The sequence below is a fragment of the Tenrec ecaudatus genome, chromosome 2, assembly GCF_050624435.1.
Source record: "Tenrec ecaudatus isolate mTenEca1 chromosome 2, mTenEca1.hap1, whole genome shotgun sequence".
Taxonomy (NCBI): Eukaryota; Metazoa; Chordata; class Mammalia; order Afrosoricida; family Tenrecidae; genus Tenrec; species Tenrec ecaudatus.
Window position 1 is genome coordinate 160,183,266 of NC_134531.1, and position 24,146 is coordinate 160,207,411.

Genomic DNA, 24,146 nt, shown 5'->3' on the forward strand with positions numbered 1-24,146 from the left:
CTCTGGTCTTACGGTCTCTTTATTGTCCCTAATTGCACTGTTGCTCATCGGGACCTGTTCGGTAATGGGGCCCGGCCCCACAGGATTGCCCTGGGTCAGAATCGACTCCGTGGGAACCCTTCCCAACCCCTTATCCCTTCTAAGGACCACTGTCTCCATCTGCTTAATCATTCTTTCTCAGTAGACCACGGAGTTGCTCCGAGAGGCAGGCATTCTTAGTCTCAGTTCTCCGTGAGTCCCCTTCAGAGATATGACAGCTTTTATTGCATTAAAATAAAAACAGAGACAACACACATCCCATGGTTTAAAACCACATACATTTATTGCTTGTTACAGCTCCGAGGGCCACCTGGGACATTCTACTGGTATGGGCCAGCTCAGGGGAGGCTCGGCAATCTAGGGTGCCCTCACTCACATGTCTAGAAGTTGAGAGGCTGGTTAGTCTGGGCTTGGGGTTCAATTGGGAAGCTCTGCGCATGTTCCACAGCGTCTTGGATCCTTCCTAGGCTAGTCTAGGCTTCTCAGGTTGGTGGTATTGACTCCAGAGATTAGCAATTGGTGCAGTCCTGTGGCACAAGGTGTTTCCAAACCCCAGCTTGCATGACACTGACTAACATCCCATTGGCCAAAGCAAGTCAATGGCTAAGTCTAACGTAGGGGCCGAGATATGGACTTCCCTTCTGATGGCAGAAGCTGTAAAGTCACATCGTCAAGGGGCGTTTCTGGCTATTTCTTAAAGTGTACCACAGAGCCTCGTACCATGCTTGTCCAACACTAGATGACCAAGAAGCACTTCTTACAAGAATGGAGAGGTGAAATCTATCCCAACAATGTCAAACATCACCTTCCCGACTGGCACATCTGCTTTCGTGCCTCCTGCCCATTGTTGAGGACTTTGAATTGGGCCAAATATTCATCCAGTTGTTTGGAAAGTGGTCTTTGATGGAAACATGATGGCTTCTTCCTAACTTCTCCCTGTTAGAGAGTCAGAACTCACATTGGAGCTGTCGCCTGAGCTGTTGATGCTGGAATAGTGTGTGCCTCTCACTGGGCTACAGGTTCTACCCTTACGCCTAGTCTTTGTTCCTTTAGCAGATGGAAAGAGAGGAAGGCCTTTGACCACCGAAGCCCAGTCATTCTGAGCCGGAGGCACCTCCCATCGCCGGCTGTTGTCACAGTTGGGTCGTCCCAGTAACCTCTTCTTGTGCTGCTCCACTCAAGAAGTGAAACTCGTGATTTGATTAGCCAGAAAATGTTGGACAGAATGTAGAGCCTTCCATGGGAGAGCTCTCACAGTGGTGCCATGCTAGAGATGAAAAGAAAGAAAAATAATTGAAGACCATTTCTACCTTGTAGGTGATGAGTCCCTGTTTGTTTTCACCTTGGCTTGGCTCAGGGAAAAGGTTGAGTAGTAACATAAAGATAATGAATACCGAAATGATCGGTATTACTAAGAGTCTGGGACAGGTGGGTAAGGAGCAGTGCTGTTCTTACTGAGTGGTCATGGTGGAGTTGAGGGTGCTATGAGGATGTTTTGGTTCAAGCAGGTCATTGAGGGCCAGGTAGGTCCCTGCTACGAAGCCCACGAAGCCCAGGATGCTGATAAGGGCGTCCTTGGTGATGGTGAGGGGGCTCATTCCTTCAGAGTAGAAGGTGATGATCTCCAAGAGGGGCGGGATGATGAGGGCCAGAGCGCTGCCACTCACGGAGCCCACCAGGGAGAGGACCAGGTCCAGGCGAGGGATGAGGATGGCCATTAAACCTGTGGGAGATGATAGGAAATAGATAGATCACCCCAAATTTTACAAGTTTGCCTTTAAAATTATTTAAAAATATATCATTATATATATTATATTATACAATCATATTATATATATAAATATATTTCAAACATCTAGGTGGTACCGATGTAAAGTAAAAGATGAAAATCTTCTGATCCCTTGAGATGGCTGTTAGGTTCCATTGAGTTGGTTCAGGCCCAAGTGCAGCTTATGTCAGATGATCTTGATGTCCCCTGGGACAAAGGACCTGATGCCTCAGGTCAGTCACATTCCCCAAAGGTGTTTGATTACATCTAAGAAGTTGCAAAACTTTGCCCCTCTATGATCTACCACATTCACGGATATATTTGGAGTGAGGGTTTACCCCATGTACAATGGAGGGTGATCATCACCCTCCTGGCGCCCTCCTTACAATCATTCCTATGTCTGAACCCATTGTTGGCTGTCAATGTGTCCATCCATGTCCGTGAAGGTCTTTCTCTTTTGCATTGACCCTCTACTTCACCAAGCACATTGTCTTTCTCAAGAGTCTGTCCTCTGCTGATGCCCAGTCCAAATTCTATGAGATGAATTTCTGCCATCCTCGCTTCTACGAACATTCTGGTTGCATGTCTTCCAAGGCCTGGTTTTCATTCTCCTGGCAGTTCAGAGCACATTTACTACACCCTACCAGCACTAGAACTCAAGGACATACATACGTTCTTCTTCAGTCTTCCTTCTTCATTGTCCTGCTTTTGTATGCAAATGAGGTGATTGAAAATGCCATGCTTGACTCGAGATGCGTGAAAAGTTTGATGTCTCGCCTTCCAATTATTTCCCATATATGTGCATTCATATTAATAGATGCTTATATAGATAATATTTAAGGCAACAGAGGATTAGAGCATATTGTTATACTTAAGAAGCCTTGGTGGCATAGTACCAGCCACTCCTCCAGAGAAAGAGGAGCTTTCTGTTCCCAAAAGGTTTTCAGCCTCAGAAACGGTGATAGTTTTTTTGTGCCAACATGGCACCTGTAAGAAGATAAGGGTGGAGTTTAGCCTGTCAATCAGATTGCAGCTTGATGACCTCATTTAGAGGTGCCACTGAGATAAATGGCTCTCTGGGGGGTGGACCACTCTATCTCTGCTTTCACCTTCCCATTGAAGAGCCACGCTGAGACCTGTGTCAGCCCTGTGATGCTCCCACCCCCATTGGATCCATAAGACTTTGCACCCACCAGCCTGTGGTCTTCCTGCAGAGGGATTTATGGACTGGTATCAGACTTACGGACTTCATCTGTATTGGGTTGGGATGTTTTTCTCATACATAACTACTTCTTGATCTAAAGCACTCTCTTACACATATGTGTCATTGGACTTGTGTGTGTAGTCAACCTGGCCTAACACAGAAACCCACAGGGGCAGTTCTACTCTGCGCTACAAGGGTCACTATGAGTGAGGATCAGCTCAGTGGCAATGAGGTTGAGTTTGGTTTGGTTTGACTTAAGAAGACCTGGTGGTCTTAGGCAAGGTCAGCAGTCAAACTCTCCAGGGGAAAGACCAGGCTATCTGCTCCTTTAGAGACTAGTCTCAGAAACCTGATGTAGGGGCACTCTGAGTAGGAATTAACTGGACGACAAAGGGTTCTGGTTTTGATTTTTTTACTTTTCTACTTTTCCTCCCTTTCTTTTTTCTTTAAAAATATCATTTTATTGGGGGCTCTTAGAGCTCTTATCACCATCTATCCATCCACCCATTGGGTCCAGCACATTTGTACATATGCTGCCATCATCACTTTCAAAACATTTTCTTTCTACTTGAGCCCTTGATATCAGTTCCTCATTTACCTCCTCCAGTCTCCAACCCTCATGAACCCTTGATAATTTATAAATCCTCCCCCCCCGTCTTGCACCCACCTGTCTCCCTTCACCCACTTTCCTGTGTTCACTCCCCTAGGAAGGGGTTCTATGTAACTCGTTTCCTTATTTTCTTATCGTAGCAGTCTAGGGTCCTACTGCTATCTTTCCCTAGTAGAGCGAGATTGAGATCTAGTAGGTCAACCTCCATTTGATAGACAGTAAGGTTTTTAAAAGGGGTACTGGTGGGGTAGTGGGTTCTGCATTGCGCTGCTAAATGCAAGGTCAGCAGTTCAAATCCACCAGCTGCTCCATGGGATAAAGATGAGGCTGTCTGTTTCTTTCTTTCTTTCTTTTTTTTTTTTTTACATTTTATTAGGGGCTCATACAAACCTTATCACAATCCATACATATACATACATCAATTGTATAAAGCACATCCGTACATTCTTTGCCCTCATCATTCTCAAAGCATTTGCTCTCCACTTAAGCCCTTTGCATCAGGTCCTCTTTTTTCCCCCCTCCCTCCCCGCTACCTCCTCCCTCACGAGCCCGAGGCTGTCTGCTTCTGTGTGAAGATTTGCAGCCTTAGATGCCCTGTGCGGTCATTCAGCAACTATTTATTAAATTTATAAGGAACACCTAATAATATTACTGGAAACTTTTTGCACCCCCTATTCACATTTCAAAGTATGCTGTAGTTATTGTGAATACACGGAGCAACGTTTCTGCATGCATGGTTCAATGGGCTCACGGCATCTGAGCGGTGTAGCCATTCTCGTCCTCCTGCGGTGCTTCCTCCTTATTACCCGTCACTGTCTGACCCTGCGGCTTCTCTCTGAGGAGCCCTGATCATGAGGTCACCTGCTCCAACCCCAGAGTCACTCCACAGGCGGGAGATGAGGCTGTGTGCTCCAGCAAAGATGTACCATCTTGGAAACCCAGGTGTGTGTGTGGGGGGGGCAGTCCCAATTCATCCTGTAGGGTATCTATGAGTCGGAATCAACTCTAAGACTGTGGGTTTGATGTCTAAGGTTCTCTAAATGTTCAAGTTGCTGTTGTTAATTTGATCTCCCGTAGACAGGCCTCAAAAGAGGATAATATTCAAGGCAGAACTTTTTTTAGTGGCGAAGGAAAACTTAGTGTTTGGTTTTAATAAGCCTTTTGAGAACATCACTCACACCAGGCAAGGCACCTGGTCTGAGCGTCTTTTTCCTAACATCTCAAACCGAACAGCAAATGGCAGTGATTTTGTAAGGCCCTCTGCCTTTCGATCCACGGCGACGCTGTGTGTTGGACAGAGAGGACGTGGGATGTGCGAGGGTGCGTTCAGGGGGTTAGGATGATGAGTCCAAACAAAATGTGTATGAACTGTTGAGTGTAAAACTGATGATCTCTCTCTGGAGCTGTTTGTGGCGAGATGACCAAAGACACCAAGAAGGCCAGAGTCATGGGCAATTGGGTGGGGGTGGGGGGGAAGGGAGCCGTCACAGTGCCTCACTCAGGAAAATGATGAAGAAAACGGAAATCAGCCAACATGCCAAGGACACTTACTCCTTCTGCGGCAAAACCAAAATGAGGAGCGCACTGTGGGCATCTGGCACTGCGTTTCTAAACGGAAACAGTAGCTGGTGGGCCCTGGACCTACAACCCGCCTCTGCCGTCATAGTAACGCTGGCCTCGGGAGACTGAAGGAATTGAAAGACCAGTAGAAGCTCCACTACCTGAAATCTCTCTGGCCTGTAATAAATGGGTTAATTTATGTCAAACAAACAAACAAACAAACGAATCGATTATTTGCTCTGTAAACCTTCACCTCATTCACCATCACAAGTTTAAATAAACAAACCTTCTATAGAGCCCTGCCCATAATCACTGTGATTCCCTGTCCTCCCCCCATCGGTATAATTAGACTCCAACAACACTCCATAAGCAGTGACCTACTCTTTCTTCCTTCCAAGGGGCCCTGGTGGCACGGTGGTTAAAGCACTCAGCTGCTAATCAACAAGTTAGTGAGTGGAATCCGCCATCCAATCTGCAGGAGAGAGCTCCAACAAACTGCCTCAGTAAAGACTTACTGCCTGTCCTACAGGGTCACTATGAGGCACTATGGGAAGATTCCTCCACCCCTCTGGAATCTCCCAAGGGAACAAATCACTTCAAAAGATAGTCAGTGTCTAATGAGTGCTTTGGGGCCAGTCTGGTACAGCAAGAATCAAGAATTTCCTCAAAGAATAGCCCGAATTATAGTTAAAAGGATCTTTTTGGTCCAGACACCATGAAATTTGTTTCCGTGGTTTGGGGTCATGGTTGGGGGACAATATCATCGCTTGGCCTGATTTTGTTTCTTGGTTCTTCTTTTCTACCTCCTAGTTCATTGAGTGGGGACTGGGGTCTTGTGACCATTCAAGGCCTACAACAATTGGACTCTGTCCATCTGGAGCAGCAGAGGAGCAAGAATGGAGAATCAGAGGAGGAAATAAATTACATTTTTTCTCATTTTAAAAAGCACATGTTGCTATCAAAAGATATAGCATCTGGGGTCTCAAAGGCTTGAAGGTAAACAAGCGGCCATCTAGCTCAGAAGTAACAAAGCCCACATGGAAGAAGGACACCTGCCTGTATGATCACAAGGTGTCGAAGGGATTAGGTATCAGGCATCAAAGAACAAAAGATCATATCTTTGTGAATGAGGGGAAGTTCAGATTGGGGACCCAAGACCCTTATCTATAGGAAACTGGACATCCCCTTAGGGAAGAGTCAAAGGGAGGAGAGGAGTCAGTCAGTGTAGCAACAATGAAACATACAACTTTCCTCTAGTTCTTAAATACTTCCTCCCCGCCCACTATCATGATCCCAACTCTACCTTACAAATCCAGCTAGACCAGAGGATGTACACTGGTACAGATAGGAACTGGAAACACAGGGAATCCAGGACAGATGAACCCCTCAGGACCAGTGGTGAGAGTGGTGATACCAGGAGGGTGGAGGGAGGGTGGGGTAGAAAGGGGGAACCAATTACAGGGATCTGCATATAACCTCCTCCCTGGGGGACGGACAGCAGAAAAGTGGGTGAAGGGAGATGTCGGACAGTGTAAGATATGACAAAATAATAATAACTTATAAATTGTCAAGGGTTCATGGGGCAGAATGGGTAGGGAGGGGGCCAGAAATGAGGATCTAATGCCAGGGGCTTAAGTGGAGAGCAAATGTTTTGAGAATGATGAGGGCAATGAATGTACAAATGTGCTTTACACAGTTGATGTATGTATGGATTGTGATAAGAGTTTGTATGAGCCCCCAATAAAATGATTTTTAAAAATTTTAAAACTACGTTTGGCCTCCATGAACAACCACTTCCTTTGCTGTGAAGCCAGAACTGGATGATGCCCAGACACCATGACTGAATGTCTTTTTTGATCAACAATTCTATCAAAGAATTCCGATTAATATGCTGGGGAAGATAGTTGTGTAACAAAAATTCAAGTTATTAATGGAATCCAGACATCTGGAGCATTTAAGGCTCGGGGGCGGGGAGGGGGGAGAAACCCTGAAACTACTGACCCAGCTAATATTTAAACTTTAAACCAAAAATATCCCCTGATGTTTCTTTAACCCCCCAGATATCTTATCATGACTGGTAAAGCATTTCTGCTGTGAGCATCGCACCTTTTTTTTTTTTTAAACGTTTTATTAGGGGCTCATGCAACTCTTATCACAGTCCATACATATACATACATCAATTGTATAAAGCACATCTGTATATTTTTTGCCCTAATCATTTTCTTTTCTTTCTTTCTTTTCCCTTTTCTTTTTTTACATTTTATTAGGGACTCATACAACTCTTATCACAATCCATACATATACATACATCAATTGTATAAAGCACATCCATACATTCCCCGCCCCAATCATTCTCAAAGCATTTGCTCTCCACTTAAGCCCTTTGCATCAGGTCCTCTTTTTTTCCCCCCTCCCTCGCCGCTCCCCCCTCCCTCATGTGCCCTTTGTAATTTATACATCATTATTTTGTCGTATCTTGCTCTATCCGGAGTCTCCCTCCTCCCCCCCTTCTCTGTCATCCCTCTCCCAGGGAGGAGATCACAAGTGGATCCCTGTAATCAGTTCCCCCTTTCCAACCCACTCACCCTACGCTCTCCCAGCATCGCCCCTCACACCCTTGGTCCTGAAGGTATCGTCCACCCTGGATTCCCTGTGCCTCCAGCCCTCATATGTACCAGTGTACAACCTCTGCCCTATCCAGCCCTGCAAGGTAGAATTCGGATCATGGTAGTTGGGGGGAGGAAGCATCCAGGATCTGGGGGAAAGCTGTGCTCTTTGTCGGTACTACCTTGTACCCTGACTGACCCATCTCCTCTCCTAAGCCCCTCTATGAGAGGATCTCCAGTGGCCGACTCTTGGGCCTTGGGTCTCCACTCTGCACTTCCCCCTTCATTCAATGTGGTATATATATAAATATATATACATATATATATATACACATACACACACATTCTTTTTTTTTTTTTTTTGCATGATGCCTTATACCTGGTCCCTTTGACACCTCATGATTGCACTGGCTGGTGTGCTTCTTCCATGTGGGCTTTTTGAGCATCGCACCTTTTTAAAGATGGTCTGTGTTATAAGTTATTTGGGCTACTAACTAAAGGTCAGCAGCTGAAACCCACCAGCCAATCCGTGGGAGAAAGATGAGATATTTTACTCCCATAAAGATGGATGGTCTTAGAAACCCACAAGGGCAGTGCTACTCTGTCCTACGGGGTTGCCGCGAGTCAGAATTTGCTCAATGGCGGGGACTTTGGTTTTTGAGTTTGGTATGGGCAATTAAATTGACAGCACGAACCTGAAAGGTCGGGTGGGAGATGAGAGGGCAGGGAGTGGAAAATGGAAGATAATGGCAGTGGATCATATGGAAAAGCAGTGAGAATGGAGTACAATTTGAGGGCTGTAATAATTACCACGGCGCTGTATAATTAGAACTGACGTATCTTTGGCTCTGTAGTCTTACACCAAACTAATTTCATCATATTTTTTAAATTAAGAAGAGCCTTAGGAACAGTTGGCTCATTGCGTACGCATGGTGTCAATTTTTATCACGTCTGTTGGCCTCTGCTAAGGCATCTGCTGTAGGTTGCTGGGTTGTTCTGTGGTGGAGGGGACTCGATTGCACCCAACAACAGTCCATGGGGCCTGGAGCCTGGAGAAGGACTGTGAAGGGCTGGGAGGGGTTCGCAGAGGCCAAGGGTGAGCACACAAGGCAGGGAGCTCCAGGCGACCGGTGCCAGTGGGGAGCCCTAGCTCATCAAGTCCCCCACTTCTTTTCTCCCAAGCAATAAGAAAAATCTGGAATGTATCTATGAGATGACCCTTATTTTAAATGTTGCTCCAAATTTGTCAACTCTTGTGAGAGTCAAGCATACAATATCTGTTGCAAAATCAGATTCATAGACACCGCCCCCCCCCACCCCCCAAGCTGCAAGGCCTCTCCCGAAGGTGAAGGTGCTGCCTCAGGAGTCAGGTGTTTGAGGTCAGATACCACCTCTGGTGTTCGTGACGGAGAATTTTGTTGTTTCCTGCCTCTGTTTCCTCATTGGCAATGTCGCAGTTAGAATCTGCCACGAGTAAGCCCCAGGCTCGTGGTGACTTATGTGCAATGGACTGAAACTCTGCCCCATTCCATGTCACCCCAGGAGCAGCTGTGAACTGGCTTGTTGTGATCATGGATTTTCGCTGGCTGATTTTCAGAATCCAGGACTGCACTGGCCAGGAATTCAACTTGGGTCTCCCACATGGAAGACAAGAATCCTACCATTGGATTACCAGTGCTTCCAATTTGTAAAGTAGGGTTTATAATAGAGCTATGTCATGGGAATTCCTCTGAGGAAGGAATTAAGTGCTATCAGCATGCACTAGAAAGAGCTTGGCCCAGTGCCTGCCACCCAGTAGGCAGGTGTTCAAAAAAAATGCTAGTTCTTACTACTATGATTAGGATTCTAGCAATGTGCCCCTCCCCCAGGCTGAGCCCTGATAAATCTGCCTAAAGGTCTAAGAATGAGGTTGCTCTCGAGGTCACTGGGCACTCGTTCCTGGGAAGTCTTCACACGGAGGCTGGCATATACATGCTCACTACATGCCGGTTGTCAAGACTGCCCTCTACCATCCACCGGACTTCTGGTGGCTCCCAGGGAAACAGCAAGTGGGATACTGTGCTCTACTTACAAGTGAGAGAGACCAGGGCGGAGCGGATCAACAAGTCCATAGCCAGTGCCCAGCGCTTTGAGACCCGGGAGTGGACGAATGGGATGATGATTCCCGCCGGGACGTAGAACTGCAGGGAGTAGGTGCACAGGATGCCAATGATATAGAGGATCTTGACAGACTGGTACAACCTGCAGGACAAAGCAGAGCGGTGCTTTCTGAGGCCACTGTGTTCTGATGCTGGGCCTCCTTGGACCACTGACCGCTGACCTTGGGACAATTCCTTATGCCTCTGTTTTCTGGTGTGAAAATAGTGGTGTGGGACTTAAGATTCAAAGAGTCACACCTGAGCCCGCAGTGAAAACAGAGTGAAGCGCTATAACTCCAATGGAAACAGGTGAAGGGTGACATCTCTAAATAAAATAAAAGGGATCTTGGGTGTGGATAGCCATAAAAGGCAAAAACAAAGAAACAATCCCAAAAGCACACAACTCCGCAGGAACAAGCCTATTTCCATCGATCGCGTCTACTCTGACTCACGGTAACCGCGTACGGTCCACGCAGGTCCCTGGCATTGGATCCCTTTCTCCTGCTCATCTAGAGGCTGGCAGTTAGAACCACTGGGGAGGAGAGGCCTAGCACTACTCTTCCCCAAGGAACACCACCAGGAACACCCTATAGAGCAGTTCTACCGGTCACGCTCAGGCAGGCACAGGGCCTTCCAAAGGCACTAGCAGAAGATACATACGGGTGATCAAGGGCTAAGGCCCAAACTCTGGATTTTAAGACTACATCTCTATTTTAGTTTTTACAAATGTTTTGGGTCACCCAAGCTACTGGCATTGAACAGCCCTCAGCAGATGCTTCTGATTGGCTGAGACGTGCCGAATCCCGGATCCTTTGGGAATGTGGAGCGTAACAGGAGAGTCGGTGGGTTGCCTGCAAACCTCGGGCTAGGGGCAAAAGAATGTGAGGGTTCAGGGAGGCTGAGATTTTTTCAAAGCCCCTCTTGCCATGTCAAGGTAAGAACTTTTCTTTCTAGTTCATAAATGAGATGTGTGGATCTCCAATGATTAATAAAACTGTGTGTGCCCAGGGTAGGACAATAGGTCTCCCCTGAAAAAGGTCCAATTGCACATGTGTATGTTTTTGCATAGTGGTTACACATTGGGCTATAATCCACATGGTTGGCAGTTCGAAACTACCCTCCACTCTGTGGCAGAAAGACGGGCCTTTTCCCCTAGACACCCACAGTGGTGTCACTGTGAGTCGGCATCGACTTGATGGCAGTGAGTTTGGTTTTAGGGTTTGAGCCTCTCTAACTCAAAACCTGTTCACCAGAAGCAGGGAGGAGTACGTTTGGGTAAGGCAGTCTTGACTATCGGTAGCTGGAGGTGTGGCTCTAGCCGACTTTCTGTGTCCTGTTCAGTACCCTTCTTTTCTGTCCTCCCATGACCCAGGATTCTCACTTCTTTCCTCTCCTCTCAAAGCATGCTTCCCCACACAGACATAGCAAGGCTGAACCCCAATTATTGTGAGAGGAAGGGTCTGGGGCCCAGAGTTCCAGCGGTACTGCTCCCTGTGGAGGCTCTTGGGAACTCAGATTTCCATCAGTGGAAGGATGGAGGAAGTGGCCCACATGTTCCCACCAAGCCCAGAAGCCCCCTGCCTCAGAGCCCGTGTAGGTACCAGCAGTTGGGCAGGTTGAGGGTTATGCTGGCCTTGATGTCGTCTCCAAATTTCAGGTACCCCAGAACCCCGATGATGATGTACAGGGAAGTGATGATGGACATTCCCAAATACAGGATGGCTGGAAAGTGGCGGGAATCCTTCATGTTGTTCTCCAGAGGCAGAACCTGCAGAAAGACCATGGTGAAGGAAGAGAGGAGGACAGGAGAAACCTGGACATGGGCAGGCATGGAGTCAGAACATGGCCCCAGCCCAGGCGCAGCAGGAAGGACCCCGGGGGTTACCCAGACTGCGACCTCACATCTCTAAGCAGTGGAATCCGGCCAGCAGAGTCTGTAAAAAGATGAATGTCTTCAGGCAACAAAGGGGACCCGGCGGCAGCGTGCTTAGTTGTGGGTTGTGGTCTGCAGTCAGCCTTTTGAAAGCCGGCAGCAGTCACTCGGAGGGAGAAAGATGGGGCTGTCTACTCCGGTCAAGAGTTACTGTCTCAGGAACTGACAAGCAGCTCCACTTTGCCCTGTAGGGCCACTGCGAGCCAGCACTGATTGATGGCAGTGAGCTGACACTTTCTTGTTTAGGCAAAACATTCTCTCATTAACAGTCCCTGCCTTTCCCCATCGAGACACGAGTCTTCACTCCTACCTCCCCCTAAAGGCATTTGGGTTGATAGTTCTGATCCTCGTTCAGTCCTCTTTCCACTCCATATAAACGAGTTGGCAGAGTTGGGGTCAACCCCCCAGCGTCCTGGCTCCCTGCACAGCAGTGCCGTTTACTTCCCATCATGTCCTTACTCGTCTGTTCTCAAGACCTGTCTCCTACTTAAGTGAGATCCAAGCTGGCGCTAGACTGCCTCTTGAGCTTGTTGGGCATCAGAGAGTCACGGCTGTCTTTGGGACTAAGCGTCTGCCTCTCATCCCCACATTCCCTCTTTGGACTCTTGTGGACTCAGAGAGCACCGCTACCTTCTCCTCGCTCGGCCTTATCCTCACCCAGGCGCTTTGCGAAGCACACGGCCCATCCCTAGTCCCAGGTAACTGTGTTGACGCAGTGTCCTTATGTGAAGTGGGCACAAGAAGACAATGTCCTGCTTGGGAGCTTTGACAGGAGAACGACATGAGCACCTGGTACGATAACGGTGCACAGTAAGGGCTTAGACACTGTCAGCGGTTACTATTCTTAGTACTAGGAAGTCCACCACTCTACAAGTGATATCTGCATCATGCTTGTTTTACAGACGAGGAGGAGGAGACTCTGAGGTAACGGAACTTTGCTCCGTGACAAGCAGCTTGGACGTGGAAGATGCAGGTGTCTGATCTGCGCTTTCTGTCCAAGTCCAAGCCTTTGCTTCTTGCCTCGACTCCGAGAGCACTGGGTATGTTTATTACAATGCAGGAATCTAGCAGCGCCTTCCTTGTACTGCTACATTGGCATCTCTGAACCTCTTCCCACCTGCCCCGGGCTCTCTGCAGATTCCCAGCTGCAGCAGCGCTCAGGGAACTATTTGCAGGGATTACATGGAGAGCCGGCAATCCAACCAGAGCCCTCCCGCCAAAAAAAAAAGTGCGATGTGACATTTCCACACTGCGTCTTTCCTAGCACCAAAGCAATTATTTTGCAAGGCCAGATGATCGTGAGGAGCTGCCCCACCTCCCACCGCCACCCCAACCACAAGGGGCAACGAACCAATGGAAGCGGTCAGTTGTTGCTGACATTGAAGGGGACATCCCTGACTGGCAGTCACAGTGCTGGGTGTCCATTACAGTGGCTGGAGCGGTTCCAGTGACCTAGCCCGTCGCTTTTCCTCTCTGGGGCTTAGCTCCTTTGCTGTGGCATTGGAGTCTGAGTGACAAGATGTCTAAAGATCATTTCAACTCCAGGGTGAATAAACACTAGCCTAGGTTGAGATCGCTGTATGGGTGTATTGGACAAATATGATCATCCTTCCGTAGCTGGGACATTAGAGTTCAGAGAGTCGCCGTGGCCAAAATAAGATTCAAGCACACTTCACTTCCAAAGGCGATGTCTTCACTGGGCTTGCTGGTCTGCGGGGAGAGGGAGAGCTGAGTGCTTTTTGGAAGGAGGCTTGCACACGGTAGCAGAGAGCTGAACACTGGCCCAAGTAGGTCAAAGGCTCAAGGGCTCCAGTGGCAGAGCCCACAGTGACGCCAGGAAATCTCCCCCAGGAGCATTGGACGAGGGAGCTGCTGCCCTGACCGTGAGCACCAGGGCGAAGGACTGTTGATTGCTGGTGAATGTGCAGAGGGAGCTAAAGAGACTGAATGCTCAAGTCTGGGTGTGGGTTCCTGGGTCCAACTGAACTGTGTGTGCTTGGAACGGAGTCAAAGCATAAAGAAGACGCTGTAATAATAACATAATAACTTATTACGCCTATTATAATAAGTGAGCTATTGTGTAGACCACTGTGCAGTTCCATACTGGTCCCTGGGAAACCTGTGGTCAGGATGGACCTGAACATCACTGCAAAACATTTGAACACTAATTTGATATTGAAACACTAACCCATAGAAGATACCAGAAGTCAGGACTTCTGGTCTGAGTCTAAATGGTTGATCACCAGTTAAAATAAACAAACAAAATCAAATACTGTTCAGAGGACTGCGGTAGACTCTAAACTTTCATAAAATAATATTCAGAATGTGCAGGGTGCAGTAAAATGACTTGCTACGCAGAAATACAAAAGAACTTCCAAGAGAAAATACTCAACAACTTCCAAGAGAAAAAGATAGCAGGTATCAATCCTACAATGACTCAACTGCTGGAAATAGCAGAGAAATATTTCCAAGCCATGACTATAATTATTCTCTAAGAAATACTCAAGAAGTCGGTGGGAATATATGCATTCTCAGTAAAGAAGTCACATAAAATGAGGGAAATTAAGGGCAGCAGATCTCCACTAAAACAAACACGAATGGAACGCCTTCAGGTTGAAGGGATCTGATACCAGAGAGAAACCTGGGACTTTGGAGTAAAGAAAGAAAGAAAGAACAGGCATGGCTACTCTCTGGTAGAGATGTACTAAGCTAATTTTTTCTAAGCAAGTTTATTAAAAATACTATGTCTATTGAAAGCAAAATTTATAACATGATCTACTGGTGTTTTAATATTTTTAGTTGGAATACATATGGGAATAAAACATGAAGCGGCACTAACACAAATAAACAATTTTAAGAATTCTACATTTTACCTAAAGGGGTGAAATATTAACACCAAGTAGACAGTGAAAAGGCATATATGTTTACTGGAATACCCAGAACACAAGTAAAAGCATGATAAGCTGAGATGGCACCCCAAAGCCGGTTAGTGAAATGAGAATGTTGCGGTGCAGTGAATTGCTGAATATGGCCTTCTAGTCTCTGCAACTCCCACACGGCGATTGGTGGAACCATGCACATAAGAGGCAGGGTTAGGGCAAGATGCATCTTGAGTCACCACCTTACTAAAGAGAGACTCAAGCCCCTACCTCCGTCACAACTTTGCCACCTGTCTTCAAGTCACACTTCATATTGTCTTCTCAAATAAGGAGAATTTCCTTGGGGATAGAGTCTGCCTGGTATACACACACACACACACACACACACACCGACTACGAGTGCTAATTCAGCAAAGCTGCAGGGCATACGAACAACATACAAAATTAGGCTGTATATCTATGCACTAGTCGTGAACAATATGAAGCATAATTTTAAAACGGTTCCATTTACATCATGAAACAGAATAAAATTCTCTGTTATTAATTTAACCAATGGGGTGTAGGACTTGTACATTGAAAAGGACAAAATGTTGTTGGAAGAAATTAAGGAAAACCTAAGTAAACATAAAAACATCTGTGCTCATAGATCGGGAGACTTCACATGGTTAAGACAGCTATTTGTTGGTCAACAAATTCAACGTAACTCTTACCAAAATTTCAAATGCCCTGTGTGTGTGTGTGTGTGTGTGTGTGTGTAGGAATAGACAAGCTAATCCTAAAATTCTTATGGAACTGCACTGGCCAAAATGAACTTGAAAAAGGAAGATGGAAGGACTCACATTTTCCCATGTCAGAACTTCCTGTGAAGCACCAGTAAGTAAAACTATGTGAAATTGCATACATTTAGACAGATCAATGGGAGACAACTGAGTATCTGGAGATAAACTCAGATCTATCATCAATGACCCTTGACAATAACTGCTCAGTGGAGGAATCGTAGTCCTGTCCTCAAATGGTGCTGAGGGACGTGAGGGCCGTCTGGCTGCGACACCTGTCACCCCATTGACTGCCAGGGTTGATTTGGCTGATCTGGCTGGCTAGGCGGGTGTCCCCTTCCTCTCTCATCGCTCCACGTGCGTCCCTCCCGAAGCTGTGCGTTCAGCTGAAGAGGACAACCTTCCCTGATAGAAGGAGGACCGTCCTTCAGTCACGGGTATAGGAGTAGCTGTGCTCCCCTGCTAGAACCTCCGAACAAGTCTCAAATGGTGCTGAGGTCACTGGGCAGTCACATCATATGCAGCAATGTGGTAACAAGGGAGCAAAGACCTAACTGAAAGAGAGCCAACCATAACATTCTTAGTAGGAAATATGGGTGAAGTTGGTGACAATGGTTTCATAAATAGGACCGGAAACTCACATGCAACAAAAGAAAGCAAAATGAATTCAACGAAAAATTTTACACTTGTATATTAGAAACTCTCAAGAAAGAGAAGAGACAAAACACAGGATGAGAAACTAAATCAGCGAATCTTAGAAATATAAAATAAACAAGAAATTTTACAACTCAAAAACAAAGACAGCGCATTAAAACTGAGCAAAGGACTTGAACAGAGTTCTCTTTAAATACGCAAATGACCAGTAAGTCCATGAAGAAATGCTCAACATTCTTAGTCATTAAAGACAGAACAACCCATTGCTCTGTGGCCGATTCTGACTCCTGGTGGCCCTCTAGGACAGGGCAGGACTGCTGCGTGGTTTCCAAGACTGAATCATTAGGGAAGCCGAAGGTCTTATCTTTCTCCTGTGGAGTCCCTGCCAATCTCTTTTTGGTTAGCAACCAAATCCCTCCGGTAAGTCATAAGGGAAATGCAAATCAAAATCACAATGAGATAATAATCCATACCCATTCAAATGGCTATAATAATATTTTTTAAACCCCAAAGAGAAATTAACACGTCAGTGAAAATCTGGAACAATTGGCAACTTTCTACATGGCTGGTTGGAATGTGAAATGGCTCAGTTACTGTGGAAAATCGTCTGGCTGATCCTCACCAAGAGTGGAACACAGAAAGACTTCTCATGGCCTAGCAACTTCTCTGACGGTTATAAACGGAAAGATTAGCAACGGGTGTTCAAGCAAACACATGTGCACGAATGCTCAAAGCAGCACTGTTCACAATAGCCCCAAAGTGGGAACAAGCCACGTGTCCGTGGGCTGATAATGACCAGCCCCTGGTGGTACACGCGTGCAGATATATAAAGGAGCAACATCGTACCTGGACGTTCTGCAGCATGGATGAACCTCGAAAGCATTCGGCTAAAGGGAAGAACCTAGGCATTACCTTTTCTCAAGTGCAGAAGTAAAGCCTAGATTAAGAACCATTGTAATTATACAGTACTTCCTAGCTGGAAACGTCTTTATGTTTAATTACATCTTCTAAGTTACATTGTATAACGTTCTTAGTCTTGATTTTAAAGATTAGGAAACATGTCCAAGAATGTTATGTGCTCTGCAGACAAAGCTTTGGTAGATGTATTATTACAAAACTACAACGCTCTCCCCTGGCTGCCTCTGTGTTGTGACTTCTGCTGCTGGCTAGTAACCCATGTGAAGTCAGTGGCCATTTCCACCCAAGCGTATTTTCCGGCAGACCCGACACAATGGAACGAGGACTTGGAAATCCAGAACTCCGAGTTCCATTTCAGAAGGCCACTTACAACACCAACAAAGTCCACCCAGTTCACATCTTACCACACCGATGCTTTCAAAGGAAAAAATGGCCGTTCCGAAGAAGAGAGGGTAGGTCTCCCAGGTTTCCACCAGGGGCAAGCTGTGAAGGTCCGGAATTCCCTACGGGAGAGAGAAAACTGGGATAAAACACTAACCTTCAAAGCACATCTCCAGCTCTCCTCCGAGCATACACTTGTATCTTTTCAAAAGAATGTCAAGAAGTTCAGGAAACTTTAAAGAGAAGTCAGTAAGAATCACAACAGCTATCTACCATCAGGGTACAAGAGCAAAGAACCAGGGAAAGTAAGAGAGGAACTGGCAGAGTATTCGTGGGCAGTGTCTCATGGAGGAAGTTCGGTTTATCAGAAATCTCCAAAAAGAAGAAAAAATGCATGATAGAACCAAGATTAATCCCATTATGAAGCGGTCAAGTACACCTTTGAATTGATGGTGGTCACGGGTGTGAGAAATGTGATGGCGATGTAGTGATATTCTAAAGAACTCAAAGAAATTACTTAAAAATGAAAATCCTCTTCTCTTCCTCAAGAAATTGATGAGGACAAAAGCATGTGGAATGCATATTTTAGCTATCCAGAACCCTAGAATATACAACGGATCCAGAACCACTTGAGCAACATCCGGAATCTCCCAGCACTGAATGAGAAGCGGCTGCTGTTGAATTAGGAAGTTGCCTTTGACGTGGTCATCGGCGCTCCCTAGGGAGTGTAAGACGGCTGTGAGGTTCCAAAGCATGGCCGACTCACTGCTGTGGGCCACTTAATGTTTTTCTCATGACTTCTGAGCAAGTGCGACAGGCAGTGGCAGGCCAAGTGCCTTCTGGGGATTCCATTTTGATATCGTCTTGTTCGTTACAACAGAAACATTTTAAAAGGATAGAAAAGTGAGATATCGAGGGGGAAATCAATATCCACCAGTATTTTAGGAGACATTTTAATGAACATCATGATCAATTTGTTGTGATTTTTTTTTTGAGATTCACAATTTATACCTTTGTGATTTTTTCTTCTTTTTCAGTTCTCTCTCTCTCTCTCTCTGATTCCCTAGGGACAATTTTGGCCATTTGGAATTATAGCCTCGAGGATGTAAGATGAGGGGTCATTTGCTAAATTTCAGCTGTGGGAGAAGAGCTCCTTTTTACTTGCCTTTGGCTGCTTTCCAACCATCACAGGATTGGTCAGTAACTCACTGATCAAGATATTTTTCTTGCAAAGAATTTTTTAAAAGCCAATTCAGAATGTAATATAAAATAGAGGTGTTGGAGAAACCATCTAAAAGAAGAGCTATCCAGAAGGATGAGATTGCTTCCTGGGAAGAATCCTACCCCGAGGTAGAGCTAGACGGAAACATGAGCAACACCTCACTACCAATGCCCGCCCGCCCCCTCCACCCCACCCCACCCCCTCCCCCGGGTTCACTCAGGTGTGTCCTCCAAGCAGGAGGGTGCTGCCACTGGAGGAAGACCCTAGGCACTAACTTGGGCAATGTACTGGGTGATGATGACCAGGCTGATGAGCATGCTGATGTTAGCCAACATGGAGAAGATGGTCAGGACCCGAAGGTTCCGGATGAGGGCCAGGAGCACGAGGAAAGGCAGGAAGGCGAGCATGTAGAGCCGGGAGTCCATGGTGGGAGTCAGCGTGGCAGTCTCATTGCTGTGGCAGTTGGCGGCTGTGCTGTTAACGGCTTCTACTACCTGAGGAAGGCGTTGAAATACACAGACGAACAAACAAAAAGAGGAAGAGATACTACGTGTTCTGGTCACATGGTTAGCTCATGCATATAATCAAACTTCCTCATAAAGACTAGGAGCATTCCGCATGAGTTAGGTTGGATTTAGGACTTCATTTTCTACACATTCTGTGCCAGGCTTTCTCAGCAGAGGCTGTATAAATAAACTTTAATGAAAAAGAAATCACAGGGTGCTACTGGCTTTTGGTTGGCTTGTGGTAACCCAGCACCCATTCTTCCCAATTGTGATTTATTTTGGGAATTAATCTCTCCCTACTGAATCCAGCCTAGGAGGACTTTAACCACAATCATATAGCATATCAAGGACAGGCCTGCCACTCAAGCATTCAGAATCTACCCTAGGAATCCCGATCTAAATCTCAAGCAAAAATGACCTAAGGATAGAGCTAGAAACAAAATACTTTGGACAATGGAGCTCTGAAAAGCCTGCTCCTTAATTCTATTCAATGGATACCGCAAGTTGCCCGGGTTCCTCTTCTTATCTGAGGTTCATTCTTTAGCCTTCCCTGTTATTTTACAAGTTAGCTACTTCCTTCCACTTAACTTATTTTCTGCTAAAGTTCCCCAGAATCGGTTTCTTTTTATTATAATCCCAAACACACCATTTCTTATTTCTTAACTGGAACACTACTGGCATTTTGAATCATTTTATTGGGGTTCCTACAACTCTGATCACAATCCATCCATCCATCCATCCATCCATCCATCCATCCATCCATCCATCCATCCATCGTATCGAGCACATTTGTACATTTGTTGCCATCATCATTCTCAAAACATTTGCTTTCTACTTGAGCCCTTGGCATCAGCTCCTCATTTTCCCCCTCCTTCCCTGTCCCCTCCCTCATGAACCCTTTATATTTTATAAATTATTCTTATTTTGTCATGTCTTACATTGTCTGATGTCTCCTTTCACCCACTTTTATGTAGTGCGTCCCCCAGGGAGAGGGTTATATGCAGATCCTTGTAATCAGTTCCACCTTCTTTCCACCCTCCCAGTATCGCCACTCTCACCACTGGTCCTGAAGGTATCATCCGTCCTAAATTCCCTGTGTTTCCAGATCCTATCTGTACCAGTGTGCATCCTCTGGTCTAGCCAGCTTTGTAAAGTAGAATTCGGAGCATGATAGTGGGGAGGAAGGAAGCATTTAGGAACTATAGGAAAGTTGTATGTTTCATTGATGTTACACTGCACCCTGACTGGCTCGTCTCCTCCCCATTACCGTTTTGTAAGGGAATGTCCAGTTGCCTACAGATGAGCTTTGGGTCCCCACTCTGCACTCCCCCTCATTTGCAATGATAAGACTTTGTGTTTTTTGATGCCTGATACCTGATTCCATCAACACCTCGTGATCACACAGGCTGGTGTGCTTCTTCCATGTGGGCTTTGTTGCTTCTCAGCTAGATGACTACTTGATTATCTTCAACACTACTGGCATTTTGAATGGGAGGATTCTTCCTTGTGTGAACTGGACCATTCGCTGTATGACATTTACCATCCCTGGGTGCCACCCTCAATTATGCCGTTGTTAGGTGTCATCAAACTGGTTCCAATTTATAGTGATCTTATGTACAGCAGAATGACACACTGCCCAGTCCTGCCCCATCCTCACAATTGCCACATTTGAGACCACTGTTGCGGCCACTTTGTCGATCCATCTCATTGTGGGTCTTTCTCTTTTTCACTGACCCTTAACTTTATCGAGCATGATGAAGTCTCGAGGGACTGATCTCTCCGGACCATGTCCAGAGCAATTGAAGGGAAATCCTACCACCTTTAATTCAAAGAGCCTCCTGACTGCTGTTACTCCCAGATGGGTTTGTTCGTTCTTCTGGAAGTCCATGTGCTGATAGTCATATTCTTCACAAATATAATAACTCTAAGACTTCAATTCTTTAATCTTCTTTATTTATTGTCTAGCTTGTACATGCATAGGATATTATTAAAATCACTATGGCTTGGATCAATCCTCAAATCGACAGCTTTGCTTTTTAACTCTTTAAAGAGATCTTATGCAGTAGACTTGCTCAATGCACTGTAGGCTTTGACTTCCTGATTGTGGCTTCCCCGGGCATTGGTTATGCATCCAAATAAAATGAAAGTTTCGGCAACTTCAATCTTGTCTCCATTTTTCATGATGTTGTCTACGGGTCCAGGTTTGAGGATTTTGCAGTCGTTCTGAATCAGTAAATGTTTCACGTCTCCTTTGTTTTCGGCCAGCAAAGTTGTGCCGTCTGCAGGCTCAAGGTTGTCCACGTGTCTTCTTCCCATCCTGGTGCTGAGCTCCTTTGCAAATCCAGGTTCTTGGATTGTTTACTCGGCAAACAGAGCGAGAAAGTCTCAGGAAAAGACACAACCTTGAAGCACACTTTTCCTGATGTTAAACGACACAGTCTCCCCTTGTTTGAACAGCGGCCTTTTGGTTTATGCACAGACTTTGCCCGAGGACGATTAAGGTTTAATTTGCAATTATAATATCTAGCAATCTTTTTGACAAACAAGAAACACCCTGCCGGTATTTTCAAACACCCTTTGGAAAGGTGGAGAGTGGGGGACCTCGCTGCTAAGAGACTTCTTTCGTAAGCAATACTATTCACCACAGAATGACTGGGTTTCCTTAAATTATACAAGGTAAAAATATGTTAAATTGACAAATGTTGCGCTTTCTCCGTTTTCCTACAGCGGTAAAAGAAAAGAAGAGAATAGAAAAGCATTGTGGATCCTTACCCAGGGGTAGCGAGGAGAACACTTGGAACAGTTCCGCGGTATATTTACTATACAGTACCACGCATTGCATGCATTCTAGCTCTTTGTCTTGCAAAACTGAGGCGAGTCTATACTCTTGTTTGGAAATCTCTCCTCACTGGGAACATTGGCTAGGCTTTCTAGGTCCTTCATCAACTGACTGCTCGGCTCATAAGGCTTTCCCTCATCCAAGGTCAACACCTTCTATGACCACATTGATGTAAGTTGCCTTTTGTGAGCAAGTTCTAGACATTCCTGTCTCTGGGATTCTACTCACTCCCTTCTCCCGCAACTGCTCTATCTGCTTTTGAACACCCAGACCAGTTGCACCCTCCTGTGGGTACTCTATGTGCAGGCTCCAGGGATCCTGGCTACGCTTTCACACGTAGGACATGATCCTCTCTTCTGCTGAGTTTGTAATTTAGCACCCACACCTCAGAGTGTGGTTAGTAGGATTCTAGTGCTGATATGCATTGTGTTGATATGCAACTTGTTACACGCATTAGAACACACCCCCTTTAGGTTTTAAACTCCCCAGGATAGGGCTCGCTTTGTCTCTAGGCAAGCAAGGAACAAAGGCGTGCAGAGAACACCTGTTTGAAGAGCAGTCCAACTAGGTGTTTTCAGGACTTCCCAAACAACCAAACTTCTTGACCCAGTCTTCCCACTTTTAGAGACAGATAAGAAAACAAAGGAACACACACACACACACACACACACACACACACACACACACACACACACACTCACTGAAGCTTTACTGCAATGGCCCGGGGACTGGGTTGCCTAACAAACCAAGTACATTCAAGTGTGCCTTCCCACCAACCTGCCGTGCCCAAGTTCACCTGGACCCCACCACACCAGAGACAGTGAAACCCAGGTTAAATGAGACCACAAATTAGCAAGCGAATGCTATCAAGGCTGTGCGTATCTTGCTTAATACAAGCAGGCGAAGAGTTAGCATGCTTGGTGACTACTCTGCCCCTGGGGACAGGGTCTGTGGGACAAGAAAGGGAAAGGGCCGAAGGAGCGAGCCTGCTCGCTCTACGGTTAGCTCTGTGATGGAATATTAACCGGTTGCCACTGAGTCACTTCCCACACCTGAGGTCCCTGTGTGTAGCGCCGTAGAATTGTGCTCCACGGGATTTTCAAGGGCTGGTTTTTTGAGGGGATGTGTGGGGGAATAGATTGCTAGCCTTTCTTTCAAGGTGTCTTTGGGCAGGCTTGAAACTCCCACCTTTCCATTAGCTGCTGAGCACCTTTACCGTTGTACCATCCAGGGAATCTGAACATTATAAATCCACTAAAAATGATGTTAGAAAACTCAGGACATTGCGGAATGCTAGTCAGCAAATGGCTGGTTAAAATGCTATATCCGTGAGCATTTGAGTTATCAGTCATTCCAGGAAAAGGAGGAGCTGTTGGTTTGGAAATACCATTTTCTAATGATAATGGGGAACCTGGCGATGATTACAGGAAGTGACTGCCCACACACGACTCATTCATTTGACTCCACTAAATGGTAACCTGAAAAATGGTGACCTGACAAAAGCTGTGCTACATGCATGTATCCATGTATCCAAAAATAAAACTATGAAAATGACCTTGAGAGTAAAAACAAGGTAACTTTCTTTCATTGCATTTTGCTTTATAAAGGACTACATTACAGTGTTTAAGAATGTAGTGAAGAAAGATGACGGTGCTCGGCTATCAAAAGATATAGCATCCGGGGTCTTAACAGCTTGAAGGTGAACAAGCGGCCATCTAGCATAGAAGCAACAAAGCCCACATGGAAGAAGCACACCAGCCTGTGTGAATAAAAGGTGTTGAAGGGATCAGGTAGTAGGCATCAAAGAACAAAAATATCATATCATTGTGTGCTCACCTCCATGATATAATTGCTGAAGACAAATGGGTGCATAAGCAAATGTGGCAAAGAAAGCTGATGGTGCCCTGCTATCAAAAGATATAGCGTCTGGGGTCCTAAAGGCTTGAAGGTAAACAAGCAGCCATCTAGCTCAGAAGCGACAAAGCCCACATGGAAGAAGCACACCAGCCTGTGTGATTACAAGGTGTTGAAGGGATCAGGTATCAGGCATCATCTGAACAAAAACTCTTATCATAGTGAATGAAGGGGGAGTGCAGAGTGGAGACCCAAAGCC

At 45.9% G+C, this 24,146-nt stretch overlaps 1 protein-coding gene across 1 annotated transcript in view; it reads right to left on the minus strand.

The window, feature by feature from the left end:
* Window positions 1-317: 317 nt before the first annotated feature.
* Window positions 318-24,146, minus strand: part of SLC36A2 (solute carrier family 36 member 2) — a 37,887-nt gene continuing 14,058 nt past the window's right edge. Inside the window, exons 6-11 of the mRNA XM_075541844.1 lie at window positions 18,964-19,182; window positions 17,490-17,588; window positions 11,527-11,693; window positions 9,859-10,028; window positions 1,495-1,762; window positions 318-1,306 (exon numbers count right to left, since the gene is read on the minus strand). Coding sequence (XP_075397959.1) covers window positions 1,291-1,306; window positions 1,495-1,762; window positions 9,859-10,028; window positions 11,527-11,693; window positions 17,490-17,588; window positions 18,964-19,182 — 939 coding nt within the window. The 3' untranslated portion in view covers window positions 318-1,290. The remainder of the gene's footprint in view (window positions 1,307-1,494; window positions 1,763-9,858; window positions 10,029-11,526; window positions 11,694-17,489; window positions 17,589-18,963; window positions 19,183-24,146) is intronic.